Source organism: Rhinatrema bivittatum, chromosome 7, assembly GCF_901001135.1.
Source record: "Rhinatrema bivittatum chromosome 7, aRhiBiv1.1, whole genome shotgun sequence".
Classification (NCBI taxonomy): Eukaryota; Metazoa; Chordata; class Amphibia; order Gymnophiona; family Rhinatrematidae; genus Rhinatrema; species Rhinatrema bivittatum.
In genome coordinates this window covers 265,712,976-265,740,345 of record NC_042621.1, presented here as the reverse complement: position 1 = coordinate 265,740,345, position 27,370 = coordinate 265,712,976, and the positions used below count along the sequence as shown (strand labels likewise).

Genomic DNA, 27,370 nt, shown 5'->3' with positions numbered 1-27,370 from the left:
TAGGGTGAGTATGTGACGAGAGCTTGCAACTCACTGACCCTTCTAGCCGATGTAATGGCTACTAAGAAAAGCACTTTCCATGTATGGAATTTTTCTGTACAAGAGTGTAGAGGCTCGAACGGTGAGCGCATGAGCCTTGTTAGTACTAAATTCAGGTCCCATTCAGTGATCGGTGGTCGAATGGAAGGCTTAAGGTGAAGTAATCCTCTCATGAACCTACTTACTAGGGGTTGTGCTGTTATTGGCGCATCCCCTATTCCCTTGTGGTATGCTGCTTAGGTGTACCCTTACAGAGGATGTCTGGAGACCAGAATCCGACAGGTGGTATAGGTAATCTAGTAAGGAAGAAGTGAGGCAGAAGAAAGGTTCTATACCTTTTTGCGTGCACCATTTTGTAAATCTATTCCACTTAAATTGGTAGGATTTACGTGTGGAAGGCTTTCATGAAACTACAAGAACTTTAGAGACTTGTGTTGAAAGATTAAGAGGTTGCAGAATTAAGCTTTCAACATCCAAGCTGTTAGGGCAAGAGTTGTCAGGTTGGGATGAAGCAACTTGCCCTGATTCTGAGTTATGAGAGTGGGCTCTGTGCCCAAACGGATTGGTTGTGAGATCGAGAGGTCAAGGAGTATGGGAAACCATACTTTTTGAGGCCAGTATGGGGCTATAAGGATCATTGTCCCTCTGTCCTGTTGTAGCTTCATGAGAGTTTTCGCTATGAGCGGAATTGGAGGATACGCATATAGAAGACCTGTGTTCCAGGGGCGAGCAAATGCGTCCCTGGGGACTGTTTGTCGACGTCCGTGAAGGGAGCAGAACCTTTCCACTTTGTGGTTCAGTGTGGACGCAAAGAGGTCTATGGTTGGGCGACCCCAGCATTGAAAGATTTTGCTCGCTACACGTGGGTCCACCAACCATTCGTGGGGATTGAAATGTCGACTGAGATCGTCCACTAGGATGTTTTTGATGCCCGCCAGATAAGTTGCTCGGAGATGTATGGAATGCTCTAGAGCCCAAGCCCAAATCTGTACTGCTTCCTGGCATAGCAGATAACAGCCCTGCCGCAACAAAACACATGCCTGGACTCATTCGAGCTCACTTCTTCACTGGAGATAGAAAATACACTCAAGAAACTCAAACCATCCTCCCATCCATCAGACCCATTACCAACTAATCTCCTCATAGCCATACCAAACACCATCTCAAAACCAATTGCAGAAATTATTAACTCATCCCTTTCTCAAGGTCTAGTTCCCAACCAGTTAAAATTGGCAATCCTCAAACCACTACTACAAAAACCAAACGCCTCTCCATCGGACCCAGCTAACTTTCGACCTATCGCTAACTTACCACTCATTGTCAAACTGATGGAGAAAATTGTCAACAAGCAACTGTCAGAATACCTGGAAGATCATAATATTCTATCCCCGGCTCAATATGGTTTCCGAAAACGCCTAAACACCGAATCTCTATTACTATCTCTCACTGACACCATCCTCATTAACCTGGAGAAAAAACAATCGTACCTGCTTGTTCTTCTTGATCTTTCTGCTGCGTTTGACACGGTAAAACACACGATACTTATAGACCAACTTGCCAATATAGGGATCAAAGGCACAGCTCTAAGATGGTTCCAGTCCTTCTTAAGCAACAGATTCTACAAAGTTAGAATAAACAACAAAGAATCGCATCCAGTCCTCACAGATCTAGGAGTCCCACAAGGTTCCTCACTTTCACCCACCCTCTTCAATATCTACCTCCTCCCTCTCTGCCACCTACTCTCAAACCTCAAGCTTACACACTACCTCTATGCAGACGACATACAAATCCTTCTCCCGATCTCAGAATCCCTTGAAAAAACCATCACATACTGGAACGAATGCCTACAGCCGATTAAAAACATTCTCTCAAACCTCAACCTAATATTGAATGACAATAAAACCGAAATGCTCATTGTCTCCCAGGATCCCCTTACAATCTCATCAAACCTCTCTCATAACTCAAATAGCAAGTTCTCACCCGACGTCAGAGACCTTGGAGCCTGGCTAGACAACCATCTAAACCTAAAAAAGTTCGTAAACACTACCACTAAGGACTGCTTTTACAAACTGCAAGTCCTTAAAAAACTTAAACCCCTCCTCTACTTCTCGGACTTCAGGCTCGTACTGCAATCCATCATACTATCAAAGCTCGACTATTGCAACTCCCTTCTGCTAGGTCTACCCTTCAACACCATCAAACCATTACAGATGGTACAGAATTCCGCTGCTAGAATCCTCACAAGTTCTAACAAAAAAGACCATATCACCCCAATCCTTCGTAACTTACATTGGCTTCCCATCAAATATAGGATACTCTATAAGATACTCACAATAGTACACAAAGCAATATACAATCTGGCTCCTATCATGCTAAGCACTCAACTTCAACCGCATACATCTTCCAGACCAATTAGAAGCGCATACAAAGGAACACTGCATGTCCCACAAGTAAAATCAGCATTGAGCAAACAAGCATTATCTTCAGCTGGACCCCACCAGTGGAACGCTCTCCCCCCAGATCTAAGACTAGAACCCAGTCATCAAGAGTTCAAAAAAAGACTGAAGACCTGGCTTTTCCAACAAGCCTTCCCAGATTCTCAATGATACTTAGACAAGAGGACTTCCTAAATAATAGTATCCCTAAATTATCGACATCTCACCAATTTCTACTATCAGGACTCCACAACTGCTCAATCAATTTTTGAATCCATAAGTTCACTATATTACTCTTATTGTATCTATATGGTAGATTTGACAGGTCATCTCTACTACGTTAAATAGTTAAATTGTATGTACATATTATATTATATTATATTTATTATTACTATGTTAAATTGACATCCGGTTTTATTGTTCCTTATGTTCTACAGTTCTATGTAAAGCCCCCATCCGCTGTTGGGCAGTTCATCGTTTTATGTAAACCGGAGTGATTTGTAATTCCCACAAGAACTTCGGTATATAAAAATTAAAAATAAATAAAAATAAATAAGACCCTGTGCCTCCTTGTTTGTTTATGTACCACATTGCTACTGTGTTGTCTGTTTGTATCAGCACAGTCTTGTTTGAGAGGCAGTCTTTGAAGGCATAAAGGGCATATCGCATCGCTCGAAGTTCCAAGAAGTTTATCTGACACTGCTTCTCAAGAGTAGTCCACATCCCTTGTGTTTGAAGGTTGTTGATGTGAGCTCCCCATCCCAGGTTGGAGGCAATTGTAGTCAGGATGACTTGCGGATTTGCCTGTTGGAATGGGAGACCAGCTTTCAATGCTGTTTGATTTGTCCACCAGTGGAGCGACACGCGTAGCTGGTGGGTAATTTGAATTGTGTAAGACAGTGGTTGGAAAGCTTGTAGCCATTGAGATTTCAAAGTTCATTGGGTTCTTCTCATGGCTAACTTTGCCATAGGAGTGACATGTACTGTCGAGGCCATGTGTCCTAGCAGCACCAGAATTTGATGGGCGGATGCAAACTGGTGATGAATTATAATGTTCGCCAAGCGTGCCAGATTGTCGGCACGGCCGCTTGGAAGAGAAGCTTTCGCCACTGTGGTCTCGAGGTCTGCTCCGATGAATGTGAGGAGTTGAGATGGCTCGATGTGGGATTTTGGATAATTTATGAGAAATCCCAGGAGGTGCAATAGTGTTATTGTGGTTTCCAAGGCAGAGAGAGCTCCCTGTCTGGATGGACTTCTGTTTAACCAATCGTCTAGGTATGGAAAAACATGAATGCTGTTTTTTCTTAGATGTGCAGCAACCACTGCTAGACATTTTGTGAATACTCTAGGGGCAGAGGCTAGTCCGAATGGTAGGACTCGATACTGGTAATGATTCTTTCCCACAACGAATTGTAAGTACTTGCGATGTTGTGTGGAAATTGGTATGTGTGCATAAGCGTCTTGAAGATCCAGAGAACAGATTTCGAATGGTTCCCAGGGATACCATTCGAAATTTTTCTTTGTGAAGAAATTTGTTGAGATTGCGGAGATCTAAGATAGGACGAAGGCCGCCTGTTTTCTTTGGAATGAGGAAATAGCAGGAGTAGAACCCTGTCCCTTGTTGAGACCGGGGAACTGGTTCGATGGCCTTGGCGGTCAGCAAAGTAGAGAGTTCTACTTGGAATTGAGGTGTGTTGACTGTTTTTCCAAAGTGGAATGGGAGGAGAATGCAGGGGTATTGTTTTGAATTTTAGGCAATATCCCCGATTTAGTATGGCTAATACCCATTGGCCTTTTGTGATGAGACTCCATTGTTGTTGGAAATAATGAAGTCGACCTCCGACTGGTAGGGAGGGCATAGGGTTTAGAAAGAGGCTGCTGTTCTCTTGACTCTGTTCAAAAACCCGCCACTGGTCCAGTTTGGGGTGGTGGCTGGGTCTTTTGTTGCTTCAGCTGTCGTGGATGTCCTCTTTGTGAGGGACGGTACTGACGTGCTGAAGAGGCAGATGGGTAATACCTTCTAGGTCTATAGAAGGGTCACCCCATGTCTCTGCGAGTTGGCCATCTTAGGGAGGATGGCTGATCTGCTGGCAATTTTGAGAGCTGTCGGAGTGTCTCATGATGGTCTTTCAACTGAGATACTGTAGCTTGGATCTTTTCTCCGAAAAGATGGTCTGCAACACAAGGGAGATCTGCTAGCCTTTCCTGGACTTCCTGTCCGAGGTCTTGAGCCAGGCCCATCTTCTCGCATTTATTGCAGAGGCTGATAAACGAGTTGATGTTTCGAATACGTCATAAGCTGCTCTCACCTCGTGTTTGCCAGATTCCAATCCTTTTTCAACTAATGTAGCCAAAGGTAGTTGATGTTGTTGTGGAAGGTTATCCACAATACCCTGTACTTGTTTCCACAAGTTTCTTTGGTATTGTGTCATATAAAATAGGTATGCTGCAATGTGTGCTACCAGCATGGAACCTTGATAGACTTTCTTCCCTAAGGTATCTAAGAAGCGTTGCTCCTTCCCTGGTGGAACAGATGAATGAGGTTTTTGTTTCTCGGCTTTCTTCTGAGCCGATTCTACAACTACCGAATGGTGAGGTAGTTGGGGTTTCTGGTACCCTGGAGCATGCTGCACTAAGTAAGTGGCATCTGTTCTCCGATTTACTGCTGGGACCGAGCAGGGATGTTCCCACATTCGTTGTTGTAGTTCCAAAAGTATTTCATGGATTGGGATAGTCATTATTTCCTTCAGTGCATCCACGAACTGCAGGACTTCAAGGGCCTTATGTCTGGTATCCTCCTCTGTGATCAATTCAAAGGGAATTGTATCTGCCATTTCTTTAATAAAATTTGTAAATGACAAATCTTCTGGAGGAGATTTCTTTCTTTCCTCTTGTGGAGAGGGATCTGATTGCAGTTCTTCTGACTCTGTATCCTTATCAACATCCTTCCAAGGAGTATATTGAGGATGATAAGGGGAGTCAGGGTCCTCTGGTTGTATTAGATGCTTTGATTTAAACACAGCTTTTGTTGGAATGTGTTTTGGCATCGTTGGTAGTGAGGGCATCGATGGGGAATCGATGGGCCTCGATGGCATTGGTGGAAATCTATTCTGTGTATCCCCCGATGGACCTGGATGTATTGGCATCAATGGATCCTTGAAAGGCATCGAGGGTTTCTTCGGAACTCGATGCCAATGAAGCCCCGACGGTCCTGGGGCAGAATCGGAGTCCCCACCGTTCTCATCCGATGATCCGGGAATCGGGATGGCTGGAGCCATCGGTGGGTGTATCGGCATTGATGGCGTCGATGGTTGTATCAATGGAATCGGTGCTGTCGGTGTCGGAGGAAAGGCTCCTAATCAAGGCATCGAGTCTATTCAGCAAAGGTTGAAAAATTGACTGGTCCAATGCCGATGGTACTGTCGGCGGCTATAGATTCCTTAAAGCCTCGACAACGGCTTGTTGGACTAAATTAATCATCCGGTTCCCTTGAAACCGGGGCAGTGTCCACTGCCACTGGGGAAGGTACTGCTGGCGCTATTGGCACTTCCACGATGATTCGTGGTGGCACATCCTATGACACCGAGCCCGGTGGAGAGCGCCGCTGTTCCTCGTGTACAGCCAGTGGAGTTGACTCTACTGACCTTCTTTGGCATCGGTTCGATGGATTTCGATCCTGACGTCGATGCTTTGCTATCCGATGGATCGGTGTCGATACCACTTCTTTTCTCGGTGACCCTTCGATGCTGAAGAAGATGCTATCGAAGATGTCGATGGTGCCAGTGACGGACGGTCATCTGTTCATTTCTCACCTCGATGTTTAGTTACCGAGGGAGGTGTTATCCTTGGGGACGACGTCGACGATGACGATGGAATCTTTTTAAACAATTCTTCCATCTTATCCAAACGGGCACGCCTGCCCTTCGGTGTCATCTGGGCACAGGTTGAGCAAGCCCAGACATCGTGGCCTGATCCCAGGCACAGAACACATACATAATGTGGGTCAGTAATGGACATAGTCCGGTTACAATCCGGACATTTTTTGAAGCCGGAGGCCATGATAAAGTTGTGGCCTAATAACGGTCGATGACCGGCGGGAATAGATAGTGAGGTGACCGGAATCGACCAAAAACTAACCAAAATATGTACTCACCAAGACTATGTCGAAGGGAGACCCAATTATGAAGAAATGTGACTGAAAATGTGACTGAAAAGGTTTTCTTCCCTTAAGAAATATGAGGGAATTTTTTTCCGGAGCTCCTGATCAACATTCCCCAAGGCGGAAAAAAAAAAGAGACTGAAGGGAGACCCCTGTGGCTGAGAATATCATGGCATGCTGGGCATGCTCAGTAGGCCCAGAGTGCCAGCCAAAAGTTTCTAGAAACGTTTGACAGAAGTTTTCCGTACCAGGGCTCCATCTGCTGATGTCACCATATGTGAGGACTATCATCCTGCTTGTCCTGGGATAAACAAGATGACTTCCTATTAGTATATCATATAGAAAATATAACACATTAGCAAAACATTTCACATTAAAGCATGGAGATTAAAAAAAAATATTTAAAAACCCATCTGCTACAGGATGGGAAAGATTTTAAAGCTTACCATAAAGATCTCATCATACATCAGAACTACTTTTTCTTTCAAGGGTTTCTTAGAGGCTGAAGATTTTCTAAGTAGTCCAACTTTCTTCTCCACTTGTGCCATGGTTCTTACTGCAGCCTAAGATATGAATCACCAAGAATAAAATTAAATACACAATACTACATTTACCTGTTTCACTGCCAGAAATAAAAAGACCATTACTTAGCTAGCTGAATTTAGATAGATGTGAATGTGATTGCTTTTCAAGATCAACTGCAAAAACAATATTAACTTTTTGTATGCATCTACAATAAGCTTAGAACTGGAGTTATTTCATTGCGATATTTTTAGCAGTATTGTCTCTCTATGAAGATACAGAACATCATCAGTTCTGTGAAAGACAAAATAGTTTTTGTTAAAGAATACACCAGTTGTTGGCAAAATGCACATTTTCAGCCCAAGTAACAAAGCAAAATCAAGAAGTTTCAAAGACCACTGGAAACTCCCAAAATATGAAAAGCTCACCAAAATCCAAATATAACTATCAAACTTTTAATTCTTACAAAAGAAATAGAAATATGACAGTCAATAATAAACAAAAAATTAAAAACATAAATACAATGCAATTTCATTAACTAAATCACATTTTTAGCCTGATTAACTAAAACTTCTCTCATTCTGTCTCTATGGGGAAAAAAAGCTTAGTGAATCAGACCTTTTATCTTGTAAAAGCAAATCTTGACCAAAACATACATATAGTGCAACATTTTTTCTTGGCAGCTTCAAGACACACTGCTTGCAGGTAGAGCCACTGATATGAGTAGGCAAGCCTGAGGGAGGGGGGAACAGGAGGACTGAGGTAAGAGGGGCAAGTTGTGTACTGCCCAACCCCCATTTGTATCCTCTCCCTTCTCCAGATATAAGAACATAAATACTGGGTCAGATCAAGGGTCCATCAAACCCAGCATTGTTTCCAACAGTGCCCAATCCAGGCTACAAGTACCTGGAAAGTACTCAAAAATGAAGTATATCCCATGCTGAAAGTAAAATGTGCAGCCAAGCCGCACATTTTACTTTCAGAAATTAGCACCAACCCAAAGGTCGGCGCTAATTTCTTCCGGCACCGGGAAAGAAGTAAAAAAAAAAAAGTAAAGCCCACTCTCCCGCGGACTTTACTGTATCGGCCTGCTAATTTGCAAAATAAATTCTGAATCAAGGCTCTATCCTCAGGTCTACCCTCCCTCCCCAAAGCCCAATCCAAACACTTCCACAGCCACTGGAAGCTCAATTATCCAGCTCCCAGCACTTGAACTGAGCTCCTAGCAGCTGTGATGAATTTGGGGGGGTTTAGGTCAGGCTTACAGGGGGAGGGTGAAGGTATGCTTGAGGAGGGGGCTGGATTCAGGATTTATTTTGCAAATTCAGGGGATGGAAGGTGGAAAGGCTTCTCAGGCTATACGTCCGCAATTTATTTTGTCTCTTTTGGAGAGCTTGGGGGAGGGGAGCAGGAAGGGATTCAGATTCAATGGCCCATATTAATATTGCCTTTTTAGTAGGAGTGAGGGATCGGGTCAGTAGGCCAATTAGGATTTTTGGTTTTTAGTTAGGTCACTTTACTGGCTATAAAATTTGAATATAGCTGGTTAAAGCTAAAGTTATCCAGGTATACCCTTCCAGATAACCTTAGACATGCTCTGAGGACATTTAAAGTCACTTAGCTCACATGTTGCATAGAGGTGTTCCATTTCTAAAGAGAGAATAGCCAATAGGGCAGTCCAAGATGAACACAGCTATGTAATGACTCTAGGTATGAGAGCAGGCTTAATATGATAACAGCACTAGCTGGGTGGGCCTTGAAAAATTTATGGGCTTGGAGACAATATTGTTTCATCTAGGGCCAGACAGGTTGTTTGCTGTGCTTTATCTGTTTTTTTTATTTACTTGATAGTTTTATACATGTTATTTTTCTTACACATTTTGATTATTTAGGAAATGTAGACTATAAATAATTTTAAATAAATATAAGAAAACATAAGAACTGCCACACTGGGTCAGACCAACAGCTACCTGGAGTGAATAAGCAAATGGAATGGGCTTCAAAGGAAGAAAAAAAAGAAGAGTGGGATTGAGGTGGGAGAAGGGGCTGAAATCTGCAGAAGAGGGAGAGCAGCAGTCTAACACCACCACCATGGCCTACCGGGCGAGGTGTGTGGGAAAAAAGATAACCTCCATGACAAAGAGCATTTATTTATTTATTTTATTTATTTAAATTCTTTTAATATACCGATACTCAAGACAAGGTCTTATCGTACCGGTTTACAATAAACTAGGGGGAACCAGTTAACAAAGAAAGCAAGAAGTTACATTATAACAGGGAAAGTGGAACTAGGCTGTTAGAAGAGGATAGGTTAAAACAATTTCTAACTGGAGAGAAGGGCATATAAGCAGGAGAAAGTGTTTAATCATTTCTAATGATCCTTTGGTTTCCAGATTCATGCGAGGCATGACACATCTGCGACTGCCTGTAACAAAGCCACCTGTACCATGGGATCTAAATGTCATCCTAGAACAGCTAATGATGTCTGCCTACGAACCTTTAGATTCATTTTTATTTATTTGTGTGTTTTTATATACTGAAGTTTGGTACAAGCCTTCACTCTGGTTTACAAAAAGCCAGGTCTCTGTTAAGGCAATGAGATGAAGAGAACGAGAGGTAAAAAGTTCATGAATAAAGGCAAGCTTCTTAGAGGTGTAGTTTGTATTCCATAGGAATCATGACAAAGGAAGAGAAGAGGGAGGGAGAAGGGGAATAGTGTTATGATTGGAGGGGTTACAGCTTGGAAAAAATATATATATATCTGGATTAAGAATCGAGCGATGTGAAAGAGATTGTAGCCAGGAGAAATGCAAACGGAATCCAGACTCCACAATACTGATGACCTAGCAGTTCTATTTTATCTGGCATCACAAATGCAAGAAGGCCTGTAGCAGATTAGAGATGGTAAAGAAAATTAATCCTTTGGCTTCATAAGATGCCATCCTCAATATTTTATCATTTACACAAAATACATACTAAAAAAATCATGAGATTTTTTTTGAAAACTATTTTCCTCTCTCCATTGTGTCTTTGTATGACTTTCTTCCTCCCTCTCCCATTCTTCCCCTGCAAACCTGTCTTCCCTCTTCAGTTTCATAATGCCCCTGACGAACTTTATTAAAGAAGGATTTTCCAAAATTTTACCTATGTAAAAAAGTCTTTATTTAATATGGCACTAAAATGTATATTCTCTTTCTCTACCTCTCCACCTACTCTCACTCACCCACCCTTTTCAGTCCTGCTTCCACCATCTCTCCCTCTTTTTTCATCAGTCCCAACTGCTAGCCTCACAACAGTCAGAGAAAGAGCAACTTCAATAGCTGGACCTTGCCTATGGAACTCATTACCTGAAAACCTAAGGTTACAAAACAACTCTAAACTATTCAAAAAAACTCCTCAAAACATGGCTATTTCAACAAACGTACAAAGACGGCTTTGGTTAATAAACTCCTCACAAACAATCGTGAGAACTGATTCATGACGTCCACCTTCCCCCACACCCGAAAACTGAACCACACACCCTCCAGACCCAATGATCCACATTTCCCTCCATCTTCAAACTTCATTATACCCTTCCGAAAACCAGCCCTTTCCCTCCAACTATACATGTCAAGATATGAAATGATTTTCACCTAAAATTCGGCAAGTAAATATTAAAATGCTTAACATTAACTACTAGGTACCATGCCTGTTAGTAAAGTTAAATGTTACCATGCTACCGTTAGAAAAGATAAATGTTAACAAAGTCTATCTGTTAATATATAATATTATATGTTATGACCTTTAATATAAGAAGTTGTTATATTTGTAAACCGGAGTGAAGGCTTGTACCAAACTTCAGTATATAAAAACACACAAATAAATAAATAAATAAATAAATAAATAGATAGATAGATAAATAAATCTAAACGTTCGTAGACAGACATCATTAGCTGTTCTAGGATGACATTTAGATCGCATGGTACAGGTGGCTTTGTTACCGGCAGTCGCAGATGTGTCATGCCTCGCATGAATCTGGAAACCAAAAGATGATTAGAAATGGGAAGGCCATTATGAGAATGATGAAAAGCTGCAATAGCACTGATATGTACTCGAACTGACATGGCAGCTAGACCAGCTTGGTAGAGAGTATGGAGATACTCTAGTAGTTTTATGGCTATAGATGAGAAAGGATCTAGGTTCCGTGGTTTGCACCATTCGGTGTAACAATGCCATTTTCCTGCATAGTTATGTCTGGTTGAAGACTTCCTGGATGCGATAAGTATATCTTCCAGTTGCGAAGGAAGGCCCAGGAGGTTCAATATTTGCCTTTCAATCTCCACGCCATCAGATGGAGGGAGTGATGCATTGGATGGAGGAGGGAGCCTCCGTCTTGAGTTAATAACATTTGGTGGGTGTATGGAAAGTCGAATGAGATACGCATACCATGGTTGTCTCGGCCATGCTGGAGCTATGAGAATCATGTCCGCTATGTCTTGAATACATTTCTGAATTGTCCTTGATATCAGCAGTATGGGGGGGGTAGGCGTACAGTAAGTCCTCCATCCATAGAATGAGGAAGGCATCTGGAGCGTATCGAAGTTTGCTGGGGTAAATGGAGCAAAAGGCTTGTGTCTGTCGATTGTTTTCCATGGCAAAGAGATCTATTGCTGGAAAGCCCCACTGTCGGAATATGTTGAGGGCTACATCCCGATTTAAAGTCCATTCGTGTGAGTGAAAAATTCTGCTGAGGCGATCTGCTGTGACGTTGTCCAGACCTGGCAGATGAAGTGATACTTTCTTTACGTTCGCCCGAAGCAGTATCTGAAGAGCTTCCCGACAGATTGTCCATGAACTGGACCCTTCTTCTTTGTTTATGTAGAACATGGCGACCTAATTGTCTGTGTACACCATGAGGCGTTTTCCTTGAACTTGAGAAGAGAATGTCTGTAGCGCTCTCCAGATTGCACGGAGTTCCAGGAGGTTGATCTGGTACATGGACTCCTGGGAAGACCATACACCTTGAGTTTTGATATCGGCAAGATGGGCTCCACAACCCTTCCTGGAGGCATCTGTCGTGAGCGTCACTGATGTGGAGGCACCCGAAAGGGAGCCTCTGAGGACAGGTTGGTGGGAGAGATCCACCATTGAATGTCTGTGAGCAATGGTATGGTAAGTCTTATACTGGAGGAGAGAGGTTGCAGGAACTGTGACCATTGAGTTTTGAGACCCCATTGCATGTGTAGTCTCGTGTGGGGGACCACATGGATAGCCATCGCCATATGACCCAGCAGCTGAAGGACTTGAGATTGACTGTATAATCTTTGCGCTAGGCTTGAGAGAGTTTGCATCCTGTCTTGTGGAAGTAGGCTCTCTCCTCCAATGTGTTGATGAGAGCTCCTATGAACTGCAGTGTTAGGGTAGGTTGTAGATGTGATTTTTCGTAATTTACTGTTTGAAGACAGTTGATTGTGCGCACCGTGTGTGCTCATAGAGTAGTCTGATCTGAGGCCACTAATAGCCAGTCGTCCAGATAAGGAAAAATATGGATCGATAGTTGTCTGAGATGAGCCACCACCACTGCTAAACATTTCGTGAATACTCTCGGGGCAGAAGACAGGCCAAAGGGTAGAACCTTGTATTGATGGTGCCTGCTTTGAACTCGAAAACAAAGGTAGCGCCAGGAAGAGGGGTGCATGGGTATATGGGAGTATGCATCATTGAGGTCTATAGAACATAGCCAGTCGGGTTGTAGGAGAGGTAGGATGCTCTTGAGAGAGGTCATCTTGAACTTTTTTCTTTGGATGTGTTTGTTGAGGTTTTGTAAATTTAGGATGGGGCGAAGGACTCTGGACTTTTTTGGGATGAGAAAGTAATGGGAATAGAATCCTTGATTCTGTTGTTGGGGTGGGATTCTCTGAATAGATCTTTGAATTTGTAGGTTCGTAATTTCTTCTTGGAGGGATGGTAAGTGGGTCGATGTACGTTGAAGAGGTGGTACATGAGGAAGGGATGGAAGATTCATAAAGTTCAGGCGATAACCTTCCCTGCACCATCAAAATTCCCTTGAACCATCAAATTCAAAAATAAGTTAAAGACCTGGCTTTTCAAACAGGCTTACCCTGATTAGATCCCCTGCGCCTCTACGCCCCTGCTGCATCAGTACATTTCTTGAACTTACGGCTCGATACAGTAAGGCCGCGGTAAAAACAGTGCGGCAGTGTCAGGCGCACCCTTCCTCCCCGCACGCACAGTTCTCCTGACCTAACGCCTGATTCTCTCTTCTAATCGCATGCAAATGCATGCCGCGGCTGTGAAGCGTTAGGGAAGGGTTATGCCCGCGCTGTAACAGCGTCTATACAGTAACCTGGGTGCGCTGGTACCTGTCATTTCAAATGACATTTGAAATGACAGGCACCAGGAAGTGTAAAAAAGTGTAAAAAGTGTAAAAAACAAAAAACCTGTGTGTTATATAAAAAAATTTTAAATACCTGTCTGAGGGCTGTGGGTCCAGGCGGCCGGTGGGCGGCGGGCAGCCATCAGCGGCATCCGGTAGTCCCTTCTCCCAAAATCGCACGGGTGGGTCGGCAGCGGGGGGGGCCGCAGCGGGGTCCGGGGGGGCAGCGGCAGCAGGATCCAGGGGCGGCAGCGAGATCCGGGGAGCGAGTAGCGGCAGCGTGTTCGATCGGGCAGGCAGGTAAGTGGCAAAAAAAAGATGGCCGCCTGCACGGGAAAAGCGTGCAATTGGCCGCTGAAGACGTGACGTCACGACGTTTGGCGTCACGGGGTGTGACGTCACGTCTTCAGCGGCCAATTGCAGCTTTCCCCCGTGCAGGCGGCCATCTTTTTTTCCCACCTACCTGCCCGATCGAACACGCTGCCGCTACTCGCCCCCCGGATCTCGCTGCCACTGCCGCCCCTGGATCCTGCTGCCGCTGCCCCCCGGACCCCGCTGCTGCCTACCCGCCGCTCCCGGATCCTGCTGCCGCCCCCCCCCCGCCCGTGCGATTTTGGCGCTCATCCAGGCAGGGGGAGCCGGAGGTCGTTCGCCGTCGGCTCCCTCTGCCTGGATGAATGCCCGTGCGAAATCGGGAGGAAGGGAGAAGGGACTACCGGATGCCGCTGATGGCTGCCCGCCGCCCACCGGCCGCCTGGACCCACGACCCTCCGACAGGTATTTAAAATTGTTTTATTTTTTTATATAACACACAGGTTTTTTGTTTTTTACACTTTTTACACTTACCGTAGCAGGCCCGAGCCTTGCTACTTTTTCGTTTGTTTTTTTTTTTTTGCTTCGGGAGGAGGGGACCGGACGGGGCTGCAGGAGACCGGACGGGACCAGGGCGGGTAAGCAATGTTTTTACACTACACTACACTAACTCCTACTAGGGGGAGGCGGTAAACTAGCAGGTTAAGGCCGCAGCAGAACAGCGGGTTACGGAGGAGATAATATCAGCGCCCGTTACATGGGGAATAGCTAATTCCTTCATTATACAGCTTTTTCGTTCATTTACATGCTGGGTGCGGAAAGGGTTTAGGAAAGGGTTTAGGAAGAGCTAAGGACGCGTGAAACTGGAGACTGTATCGCTGGATGGCCTTACTCGTCTGTATTGTGCGCTCCCAGCACGTTACAGACGGGGAATCTTTAACTCAACGTTACTGTATCGACCTGAATGTTGTTAAGTTATGTTACATTGTTTATCATCTTATCTCTTTATTCTGATCTTGTTTGCCAATTTTCGGCTACCCTTCTCTCCTGTTCCTTGTTGTCCCTTCCTCTGTCCCTGTTTGATGTACTTTCTACCTTCAGTTCGGATGTAAAGGATGATGTAACCACTAATACCGGTATAGAAAGGAATTAAATAAATGATGTCGAGCACCCAACGATCTGAGGTGATCGCCTCCCAATTGTCGTAAAAATGTTGAAGGCGACCTCCTATGCATGGTGGTGGTGGTGGGGGTGGCTCGAGGTAGCTCAAAAAGCCAGCGGTTGCTTCTGTGGAGCTATGGTTCGTTTATGTGGTCGCGGTTGGCGTGGGCATCCACGTGATTGGTGAGGTTGAGAAGAAGGTCCTGGTTGACCATAGTGTTGAGAACAGTATGTACTGAAAGGTTTGAAAGATCCTCTTGGATGGGATCTTCTCCTATAAGAAGGGTAAAATTTTCGAGAGGCTGGATGAGACTTAGAATGAGATGTGAGAGACAGTACTGCTGTACTTTGCTGTTCTAGATGAGTTATGGTTTCTCCAAACTTATCCCCAAACAAGTTATCCCCAATGCAAGGGATATCTGCCATCTTGTCATGAACGTCTTCATGAATTGCACTTGCTCTTAACCAAGCCATGCTCCGTGCCGCTATAGCTGTCGCAGAAGATCTTGCAGTGGATTCAAAAGACTCGTAAACTGACCTAAGCAAGTGGCGAAGTCCCTCTTCCATATCCAGGAAGGCCTGCGGCAAGGTGTTATCAGCAGCTAGACAACCAGGATGCAATTTTTGAAGACATTCAAACAAGTATAGAGTCATATAAAACTGGTGATGTTGTATTTTGGTTGTCAACATGGAGGAGTGATATACCTTGCAGCCGAAGTCATCCATGGACTTGTGTTCTTTTCCTGGAGGTGAGTTGGCATGAAGCTTGGATCGATTTGCCTTTGCCAGTGCAGACTCCACCACAATGGAGTTGTGAGTCAATTGGGTAGAATCATAGATGGTTGAATTGCGCATTCTGTATTTGAAGTCCGTTTTTCTAGATGTGGCTATAGTGGAAAAGGGGTTTTCCCACATCTTGTGGAGGAAGCCATCCAAAACCGAATGAGGGGGTAAGGCTGTTGGTTCTGATGGCATCTCAACATTTTTAGGATACCTAGTATCTCTGACCTGGGATCTGGAATCTTTCCCATTTCCACGTTCAGCAGATTCCCCACCTTTTCTATGAACTTAAGAACATAAGAATATGCCATACTGGGTCAGACCAAGGGTCCATCAAGCCCAGCATCCTGTTTCCAACAGTTGCCAATCCAGGCCATATGAACCTAGCAAGTACCCAAAAACTAAGTCTATTCCATGTTACCGTTGCTAGTAATAGCGGTGGTTATTATCTAAGTCAACTTCATTAATAGCAGGTAATGGACTTCTCCTCCAAGAACTTATCCAATCCTTTTTTAAACACAGCTATACTAACTGCACTAACCACATCTTCTGGCAACAAATTCCAGAGTTTAATTGTGTATGGAGTAAAGAAGAACTTTCTCCGATTAGTTTTAAATGTGCCACATCTAACTTCATGGAGTGCCCCCTAGTCTTTCTATTATCCGAAAGAGTAAAAACCCGATTCACATCTACCCGTTCTAGACCTCTCATGATTTTAAACACCTCTATCATATCCCCCCTCTGCCGTCTCTTCTCCAAGCTGAAAAGTCCTAACCTCTTTAGTCTTTCCTCATAGGGGAGCTGTTCCATTCCCTTTATCATTTTGGTCGCCCTTCTCTGTACCTTCTCTATTGCAATTCTATCTTTTTTGAGATGCGGCGACCAAAATTGTACACAGTATTCAAGATGCGGTCTCACCATGGAGCGATACAGAGACATTATGACATTTTCCATTTTATTCACCATTCCGGTGGTGAATACGGTTCTGGCAGACGCTCCGGTGGGTCGGAAAGCATGCCAGTGGAGGAACTTGGTGAAGATGATTTCAGCTGAGAATCAGGGCTGTATGGGCGAGTTGGTGATGATAATTTTGGCTGGTTAGCTGATATAAACTGAGGTGATGTAGGTGGAGAAGATTGAAGAGACGACTTTGGAGGCTTGAGAGGTTTATAGCATAGCCTTGGATGCTAGATGTTCCGGCTGTGGATGCGATGGACCAAGCAATGGGATTGATCTTGGAGGTAGTGCTGCCAAAAAAAGATCTTGAGGGGTCATATGTTGCATTTGTGAAGTTGAAGTAACAAGAGGAGATGGCTTGTACCTTTTATGAAGACGCATCTGCATTTGAGGGGAATATTGTCTGCTACGGGATATCGATGATAATCCCTAGAAAGATCCTCCACTAACTGAAGCCTCTCTTGAGGACATAGAATCATGATCAGACAAGAGTTCTACTTCTACATCAAAGTTTGTACTTGGACACTTGGATGTGATGGAACGGCTAGAGAGCTCTGAGTGTGTAGACGGGGCTCTGTGTATATGTTTTGTCTTGTCTGTTTTCTTAAGGTGTTCCTTGTGCCCCTGAAGCACAGTCTGCATCAAAACATGCATCACATGCGTCGGGGTTTGCGCCGGGCACGTGGAATGAGTGAATGCGCCGAGTATTTTGCTTCACGTGCTTCGCATGTGTCTTGTGCGTCGAAGATGCATCATGCTTCGAATGCACCATAGTCTGCTGGCGCTTCATATGTGAAGGTGAGTCGTGCGTCGACGGTTTCGGACACTTCGATGTTGTATGCAACGATGGCTTAGGCGCCGAGGAGCGGAGTTGATCGGGAATAGGTCCCTGTATCCCGATCGACTCATGGGGGGGTCTTTTATCCCAAGGAGGGAGTTGAGTCGGCGCCCCGACTCTTTTTTTTCGAGCACTGTTGGTTTTCCACGCCTGGACCCGGTGCGGAGATAATCCCCCAGCTCCAATGAGATGGCTCTTTTTGACGGTGTTTTCTTTGTTGTCTTCGCCGGTCCCGGCGAGGATTGAGTCGAAGTAGTTGTTCTCAATCACGCCATTTTCTCTACGCATTGCCTTTGGGCCCAGGGGGATATACGACCACAGTCTCGGCAGGAGGCTTGGTCATGGTCCGGCCCCAGGCAAATGTAGCAATATTTATGTCCATCTGTTATGGACATAACCTTGCCACATTGGCAATATTTGAAACCTGATGGCTTCTGAGCCATCGCGGTGCCAAAAAATCTTTAAAAGTTGAGATGAGAAGAGGAGAAAAAAAAAACCCCACATGCGAAACTGTTATGGTTAATGGTATTTGGGTGGATCCTTGGTCACTGTGGCAGCTGACCACGCTCATGGGGGGCAGTCCCGTGAGTGACCACGGTGTCAGGCTAGACTCCAGACAGACAAACTCAGATTTGAATCTTTTATTAGACAGTGTGAATGGCCACCAGAGGTGGCAGTAGTGAACAGTGGTGTACAGCCCGGCTGGGTACGTCTCACACAGAACGCTGGAACAGCGGATCCTCTGCAAGGCAGTGCTGTAGTGGAAAGAGACTGAGAGTTATGAGCACACAATAAGGTTAACATTCAGAGTCCCAATGTAAAAATAGGAGAAACTCCAAGACAGGGAGAGCAGGCCCTCGAGGAGCGAGTACCTGATCCCTTAGAGCAGAGAGACTCGGTAGCATTGTACTCACTTAGTAGTAACAGATTCCACGAGATGAGAGGTCTGGCACCGGAGCGGAGAGCGAGTACCTGATTCCAGTGAAGAAGTACTGCGGAGAGAGATGGTTTCTGTACTCACTGATGATAACTGTAAGTTAGTTCTTCCAAGTAGAAGGGTAGAGGGTGCAGGCAGCGACACAGGGAACATGGGCCCTCGAGAAGCGAGTACAGGTTTCCTGATAGCACCTGTAAGAAGCAAAGAGGCCCCCAAGGAGCGGGTATGGGGAATGGAACAGCTCCCCTATGAGGAAAGACTAAAGAGGTTAGGACTTTTCAGCTTGGAGAAGAGATGGCTGAGGGGGGATATGATAGAGGTCTTTAAGATCATGAGAGGTCTTGAACGAGTAGATGTGACTTGGTGATTTACACTTTCGAATAATAGAAGGACTAGGGGGCATTCCATGAAGTTAGCAAGTAGCACATTTAAGACTAATCGGAGAAAATTCTTTTTCACTCAACGCACAATAAAGCTCTGGAATATATTGCCAGAGGATGTGGTTAGTGCAGTTAGTGTAGCTGGGTTCAAAAAAGGTTTGGATAAGTTCTTGGAGGAGAAGTCCATTAATGGCTATTAATCAATTATACTTAGGGAATAGCCACTGCTATTAATTGCACCAGTAGCATGGGTTCTTCTTAGTGTTTGGGTAATTGCCAGGTTCTTGTGGCCTGGTTTTGGCCTCTGTTGGAAACGGGATGCTGGGCTTGATGGACCCTTGGTCTGACCCAGCATGGCAATTTCTTATGTTACCCCGTTAGAGACCCCAAATGGTAGTAAGAGTTCCAGATAATGCTGGAGTGGCAGAGTAGCTTAGGAACGGAGAGCGAATCCCATCCGTACGAATCCTGTTGCTAACTCAACAAGCTAGTAAATACTGTAGGCAGATATACCCGGAAGACGTGACGTCAGAACAGGGGGACGCCCCTGAGGTTCACGCCAACATAGAGTTAAAGATGAGGGCAGCGTGCGCGCACGCGCCCTAGAGGTACCTTGAAGGAGAATGGCGGGAGGCAGCACCAAAGCTCGTCCGGAGAGAACGGCAAGCAGATGCTGCAGCGGCCATCAGTCCAAGGTGAGCGGGAGGAGCCGAGAGAGGTAGGCGGGGCGAAGCTATCGACAGGAAATCATGCACATTTACTTTCTCCCCTTTCCCCACACAAAACAAAACAATAAACACTGTTTGGCTTTACAAAAGGCTACAGTTTATTATGCAACAAAATATAACCCGTGCCTGAACGTAAGTCATCATAAATTAAATCCTCATCAGCCCACCCCACCCCCAACCACATACCACCATGCTCCAGGGGAATACAGAGTTAAACAGTCCTTCATTATTTCTCGCCTCATCCCAGTGAGGGTAAATCTACAGCCCGAGCAGCAACTCCCCACTGCTCACCAGCCATCTCGTGTAGTAGCCCCCCCAACCTGTACCTCTTATCAGCACAATCATTAACAATTGATAATTTGGGCTTGGGTTTCCACCTCCAGACTGCGACATAACACCCGCACTAAAATAATCAATCACAGAACACAAATTAGGGAAGAAGGGAAAGATTGCTGCCTGCCACCTGTCCCTGCTGCACTACACTCTGAAGCCCAATATCGCTGAGGAAAAAACCCCGCGCTGCCCTCAGGGCCAATAACCATGCAGCATTTCAAAGATATTTACAAATGCTGCAACGGTCTCTGAGGTGCAGCACACCTACCCCCCACCTTATCCGGCATAAAAATAGAGGCCCGATGTTAATGGCAGCAGTGGGGGATCGGGCTCCCCAGCCTTTAACCTGTATCAACCTGAAATGAAGTATACAGTTGTAAAGACTTTAATTCATCATTGCATCTTATCAGTAAAAAGAGAAATGTTAGGAATCAAACAACTCTCATGTGTCTTATTGAGTAGTGACTTTGTTATCATCTATGCTGAGATTATCAGTGCTGTGTGCAAGAGACTTAACAATGAAAAAAGTAAAGAGCAATGTAAGGGCCTTGAAAGGAAACTTTCCCTCCACGCAGAAAACCCTGGAAAGTAAATCTAATGGAATAAGAACAGTGTCCAACTTAATAGAAATGTGAGAAATGGCCTCTGGAAATATTATCCAGGTTCAAGCATCACAGGGGTTACATATTTTAGACATATTACCTGTGCTGGGAGGGGGAGGGATGGGGATAGGGAAAATTGTTGAGGTCTGTCTAGTTGTAATGTTGTGGCAGCATTTCAGGAAGTGTGAAGACATACCACCCTCCCCTCATCCCATTAAGTTGTATCATGTTATCTTTGTGAAAATCAGTAAAAAAGTTAAAACATAAATAAGAAAATTTAAGCTGCAAGATTATAAAGCCATTAGAAGATTCAACTAATATCATAAATGAAATAGAAGTTGAATTATTTTATGGAATAAAGGAGCTACAAAATAACACTATAGCTTTGTTCATAGTACTTTGTATTTTATATTATTTGGTGTTTGAAAAATGTTACTGTAAACAAAATCAATGTTTCTCATTATGGTTGCTTAACGATGTATTCACCTTTATTTTCAAAGTACAACATTAAAACATTTCTATACAGTTTTCCTCAGCAAGTCAATACTAGAAGAAAGGACTATTTCCACAATACCCTTCACCAGAGGTAACTTCCCACAGCCAAAATTCATGAGGATGTGGCACCCTCAAGAAGAAAGTCAACTATTGTTTTGGTGTTTTTCAATAAAAATGTTTTAACATGAAAAAGAAAGCTGGCCGAATTCAGCAAGACGATTGACAGTCTGTTATATTTACACCCCTATTTAGCAAAACAAACATGAAGCTGAGAAATCAGAGATTCAGAATCCAAGGCCTTCGAAGTAATATGATCGTTTGGCAGTGAAAACAACAAGTACGCACCCTAAAGAGCTCATATGCATCTCTGACTCGGGTACTCAAGAGTATTTCCAGAGTTTCCCCTTACAAACCAGGTTCTGCGAGTTCAGAAGCACAAATTCTTCTCCACTCTCTCATGTTAAATAAGGCCCCTGAGAGGGGAGCTTGGGTCACCAGCTCTGCTACTTTCTTCATCATGATGCCACCGGCTCTGGCCTACAACCAACCACCTCCGGCATTTCCACCTTTGACTAACCAGTGACTCTCCATCTCCCGCCGGCGGCCCCTTCCCAGTCACTTCATTCTGCGCTGTAAAGCTGCAGAGAGACCGAGGTGAAGCCAGGAAGTCTTCCCGGAGGCCGGGGAGGATGTGAACCCTGGGCACTGACAGGAAACGGTGCGGGTAGGGTTTGTTTTCTTTAGCCCTGAACAGCTAGATTTTGTTATTTCGCGGGAGGGACCGGAGAAGGGGGGGGGGAATCTTAGGCCCCCCCCTCTCAAGTTTTACTTACCTCACTCGCAAGTGAGCCTGAGGTAAACAGCCTCGCGCGCACCGCCACTCACCTCAGCACGCGAGGGGGTCAGCCCACAAGCTAGCAGCCGTCACTCGAACGCTCCGCCCAAAGCCACGCCCCCTTCCCAGCAAGAGCTAGTCGGAAGCTCCGGCACATACCGATCTAACCACGGTAGGAAGGGCTTCCAGGGGAAACATAAGGCGCGAGCTGTCTCGTCTCTGACGCCACAGTTTCTCCTTCTATTTTTAAATAAACAACCGAAAAAAATCCTTCCCTTGTCTTAGGTCCCGCCCCGTGCTGCTCCGGTCTACAGTAATAATTGTTGGCGCTCTTCTTCTAAACACGCAAACCCTTCCGCCCACTTTGCGGCTTCGGCGCTGATTGCTGACCTCATTTTATAGGGACGGAAGTAATATTCTGCTTTCTCCCAGTTTAATTTAAAAAAAAAAACCCAGATATAAATAAATAAATTGACGTCCGGGCCTAGGAATCCTCGTGACGCGAGGAGGAGGGCCTGCGGGCAAGGAAAGGACGGGGTAAATAAGACTGATGGGACTTTCCCAGGGTTGAGCGGGCAAGCAGGATAATTCAGAAAGTGTCCACTCGCCTCGTTACCCTTAGATGTCGGCCCTATGGGAAGTGGCCGCCTCCAGCCATGAAGAAGTTCGGGGCGCCGGAGCAGCTATCGGATTTCAGCGATTTCAGCCGCTCCCAGCAACTACGAGAGGCTCTGCAAGACCAACCCGAGCCGTTGAGGCTGCTCCGAACCAGCCCGGACGGACAGCACCTCCTGCTGCTGCTGGCGGCAGAGCGGAGGCTGCTCTCCTTTGACCGCCTCCCGCGGGCGACGCTTTGCCTGCAGGCCCCCGGCTGCCTGGATAGGAGGTGGCCGCCGCTGCAGCTGCCCATCGCCGGGCTGCTCTTCGTGGAAGCCGGGGGAGGAGCGGGTGGCGGCGCGGTGCGGCCGCGGGACTCGCCTTGGGCGCTGGTGATTGTCTGGGAGAGCGGCCGGGCGGAGGTGTGGCGGTACGGGCAGACCGCGGCCGGCGGCTGGGGCCAGCTGCAGACCCTAGAGCTGTGCAGCAGCGCCCGCGCCCGGGTCGCCTCCGTCTGCTGTCAGGCGAGGAGCATCGTCTGGTGCGAGGAAAGGCCTCCGTCCGAAGTCAGCCTGGCCGCCGCCGCGGCCCGGGCTAGCGGCTTCCGCTACTGCGTCTGTCGCCGGACGCTGGCCGTGCAGGACCGCGACGTGACCCTGGGCCCCGTGAACATCGTCCTGCACCACTGCCCGCAGTACCGGCTCCTGGCTTCTCCCTGCGACGTCTTCTTGGTGCCGGCTGCCACCGCCGTCTCCTCCTGGGGCGGCCTCTCCAAACTCCTGCTTGTCTGGTCGCCCAGAGACGAGCGAGTTACCATCGCCGCCCCCTCCAGAGGCTTCGTCCATAGCACGAGTTTAGCCCCGGGCGAGTCGGATTTCAAGAAGCTCCTGTCGGAGTGCGCGGGGCTCCTGCCTTCTATAGAAGCCACCGACATCCAGAGTTTTTCGCTCTCCCACTGCGGGAGGCTTTTGTTGATTGGCAAACAAGGTGCTGTGGATTTACTGCATGGGACCGGGGCTGTGAGGCGCGTGTATGACTTCGGGGGGCTCTCCCTCGCTGCCGAAGAGGAGGTCCAGATGCAGATCTACGGCGATACTTTGGCCTGTGTGCTGGATAGAATTTTATACCTCATTGATGTAAACACTGGGAGACTGATGGAGAAGACGATCTTGAACACGGAGGAGATATTATTCATGGATCCCTTAAAAGAGGATGATATCCAAATCATCACAAAATCTGGCATTTACAATATCGGTTTGTCCAGTGATGGTGCTGGAACTCAAGGGGATCACCGCAAATCTGAACCTGCGTTGGTGGAGATGATATTTGAGGAGGCGTGTAAGTATTATCAGAGGAGAAGCCTTAGTAATACAAAACTCACTGTGGATAATCTGAAAAGGGGAGGTATGTTCCAGGCTCCCATTGCATTAGCATCCATTTTACAAAGTTGTACAAAGGAAAAAAATGCCAAGAATCGTCTTCAGGAGCCTTATACAAATTTATTGAGTACTCTGAGCAGTGAGCTTCAGAGCTACTTAAGTCTGGAGCTCCTTAAGTCACAAATCATTGAAGCATCAGAAAGAGTCAGCCAGCAGTATTGTGAGGATTTGGTAGACCAGGAGATAAATCGGCTTCTTAATTCAGATGTGGACAGAGAGAACCTGATTTATATCAACACTATTTTTAATACTTTCCCTAAAGCAGCTTGGAAATCTATAAAAAGGAACTTGCAGCTCCAGTGGAATGGAGATGGCAAACTTGTGGCCAGAGCTGTACCTGACGTGTGGAAGAAAATTTTGGGTCCATTCACTTCCATGTCACAAGACACCACTCTAAATGGAGTGCTTCCACTATTTGAGCTGATATGCCGGTCCTTGCACAAGTTTAAACCAATGTGGCTGCCCAGTTTTGTAGCAGAACTGACTCATCAACAAATCAGTTTTAGTTGGAATTATGGTAGCAAAGAGAGCTCTGAAAATGTTCCGTTGTACAAAAGGGCACTCTCAATCCTAACAAAGAGAAGTGACAACACTACAGTTGATAATGATGTTGACTTAGAGATTGAACTTCTGCTTTGCAGTGAGAGACCTAAAGCCATAATGCAAGCTGTAAATATATTGATTAATTCCAGGCAATGGGAACGAGTTATTGAAGCTGCACAGAAGCATTCCAAGTTAAGCCCAGTGGTTAATAAAGACATCTTCATTCCTCTTTTGACACAGTTTGCCCAGCACAGGGAACTGGATCCTTACCTTGGCAAGCTGTGGGAGATCTGTCCTAGAGATATGACAGTAACCACCATCCTTAATATTGTCTTGCAGCATGTCCCAAAATCAGAGGAAGACTCCAATCCATTTCCAAGCAATAGTGAAAACCAGCTGACTGTTGGATTGCTTAAACCACTACTAAACAGAGTGCTTCAATATCATTCTAAATCAGATGAAATATATGTAGACATTGTACAGGCTTCATCTTTTCCTCCCCCCACCCCACCAAGGGAGCAAAGGCCAATCATAAAAGTTAATAGTGACCCTGCTTTTCATACAGTTGGCCAACATGAATTAATCCAAAGGACGACTTCTCTGTCAAACATGAAATAAAATAGGCAAGATACAGTCCCACACGTGAGAGGAAAATCATACAAATGCATCTATTGTACAAATATGTATGTATTTAAATAGCCAGGCAAGAACTAACTGTAGAGTGAAACTGCTGTATACTGTTTTCCACACACAGAAGCATGAAATCCACTTGTTGCTAGCAGCTGTGTACACATCATGTTTACCAGTTAGGCAAAGTCTGTCTGGAACTGAAGATTGTGTTTGCCCAGAAAACAACTGTCTTCAACAACCAGTTAAGTTGTCCTGACTTGACATGAATCTGAGCCTTGTTACCAATAAATGAGCAACACTGAATCCTTAGGAATGTATTATCACATTATCAGTGATTTGTTTCTATTCGGATTCAGCATCATTTTGACAACTTTCTTATCTTTAAAGTATTTATACAAAGTAATGCTTTCTTTTCTAAAATGTGTTCAGTATTACATTTCAGTGTTCCTAATTGCCTTATTTTGTATCAAGAAATGAGTGCATTTTTTGTTTCAAACTGTTCTCAACTTTCAAAACAAATAATTGGAGGTGGGTTAAAATGGCAGAGCCTTTTTTAAAACATGCATGTGGCTTAATCTCTAGCATTTCTATAGCTATATAAAGGGTTAGAAACCATGAATGATATGGATACATACCCTTTTTCATTTATGCCTTGTGCACTCTCGTTAATCTGTGTAATAGAATAACGTAGCTAGAAAAATCTTCTGAAATGTAAAAACAAGAATTACTTTCCAGTTAACAGCTACAGAAAAGAATTCACCATTACACTGGAACATTTTAAAAGCAGAGATTAAATTATCCATTTGCTTGATGGTTAAACAAAAGCCATTTGCTTTGAAAGACAGACGTGGTTTGGGTCTCATTTCAAGATCTTAAGACCTGGGTAGTAGATCATCTGTTGGAAATGCTGTGAATCTTTTATCAGAGAGTACACTTGTTAACTGATAACTGGATATTGACCCCTCACTTTGCTATACCGGGCTCTCCTTGTGTCTGTAACAAGATAAGCAGGTGGACAAACCCATTCCTCACTGTCCGGTTTTACTGAACCCTAATTGATATTTTATTTTGATTGTGCCATACCTGGTCCTTGGCAGGGTGAGTTCTATGCTTAAAATTGCTGAGTTTAGTACAGAACGTAACAGCATAACTTTCCTTTTTATTTTCAGATGTGTGTGCATTTTATGTACACGGTACTGAACGAGATGACTTCATTATTATATTCTAATTCTTTTCATTATGTCAGAAATTTTTTATTTTTTTTTTAAGAACAGTGTTTTGAGTAACTAAGTCTAGAGTTTAGGAATTGTGTGGTGACCAGAGGTATTTGGTATTGCATGTGTCAAATTATTTTATTTATTTATAGATTTCTATTCCATCATTTCCAATATGTTCAAGACGGATTACAAATAAAACAAACATAATAACATTAACAATGGAATGGATAGGGATGTGGCAGTATCCTATATATTATGTTAATGGGGACCGCAGATTATCTGAACATTTTTCATATACTGTTTTTTTTACCTAAAAATTGTTTTTAATTGACATTTAAGTGCGGTATGCTGTGTGTTGTTTTTTCCCCATTAGCCTGACTACATTATTATTGCTGTGTGTTAAATTTTCATTGCTGCTGACTCACATATGACACTTTAGTAAGAAGACTTGTTTAATTAGGAATAAACTGATGATGGACTTTCAGTTCAGTTCACACCAAACAGCTAGAAATCTCACTGATTTAACAAATAATACAGTGCACTGTTTGAAGCATTTTTAACATGCCAAATAGCTTGTTTTGAACTTGTAAAGTCAATATTTATTCTCTTTATCACGGCCGCTGAGTTTTGGGTTTGTGGCTCCTGCAGCTTTTCCACCATCTTACACCTTCACCCACGAGGTATTGTGATTATTTTTAATTCTTTTGGGTGCCACCACTTTCCCTGCCCCGGCTCTTGGCCTTGGCTGAGAGGCATGCACTGCATTTCCCTAGTGCATTCTATGCCGACTGCTCTAACTCGGTGCCTGCTTCAGACACTGAATTCTGCCTATGCAATAAGGGCAACCCCTGCCGGCTCAAGAACCAGGACCTCGCTCTGGAACGGAAGCTGGGCCTGCCACAGACGTATTAACCATGTTAAAAGTCAGACACTTACAGCCGAGAACGGGTTGGGGAATTACTTGAATATGCCTGTTTAGGTCTCCTGCTAAAATTACTTATTGCTTATTAATGTTTAATTGTCTTCCTGCTTTCTTGCAATTAGGCAGGCAGCTA

General features: G+C 44.8%; 1 protein-coding gene across 5 annotated transcripts in view; it reads right to left on the bottom strand.

The window, feature by feature from the left end:
- ARMH3 (armadillo like helical domain containing 3) overlaps positions 1–24,958 on the bottom strand; it is a 791,613-nt gene extending 766,655 nt beyond the window's left edge. Inside the window, exons 1-2 of one of the 5 annotated variants that reach the window (XM_029610203.1) lie at positions 24,739–24,958; positions 7,080–7,196 (exon numbers count right to left, since the gene is read on the bottom strand). In XM_029610203.1, coding sequence (XP_029466063.1) covers positions 7,080–7,196; positions 24,739–24,810 — 189 coding nt within the window. In that variant the 5' untranslated portion in view covers positions 24,811–24,958. Of the gene's footprint in view, positions 1–7,079; positions 7,197–21,399; positions 21,607–21,631; positions 21,824–21,887; positions 22,304–24,738 lie in introns of those variants that run through there. The other 4 variants (XM_029610204.1, XM_029610205.1, XM_029610206.1 and 1 more) reach the window with 4 other exon arrangements.
- Positions 24,959–27,370: the final 2,412 nt, after the last annotated feature.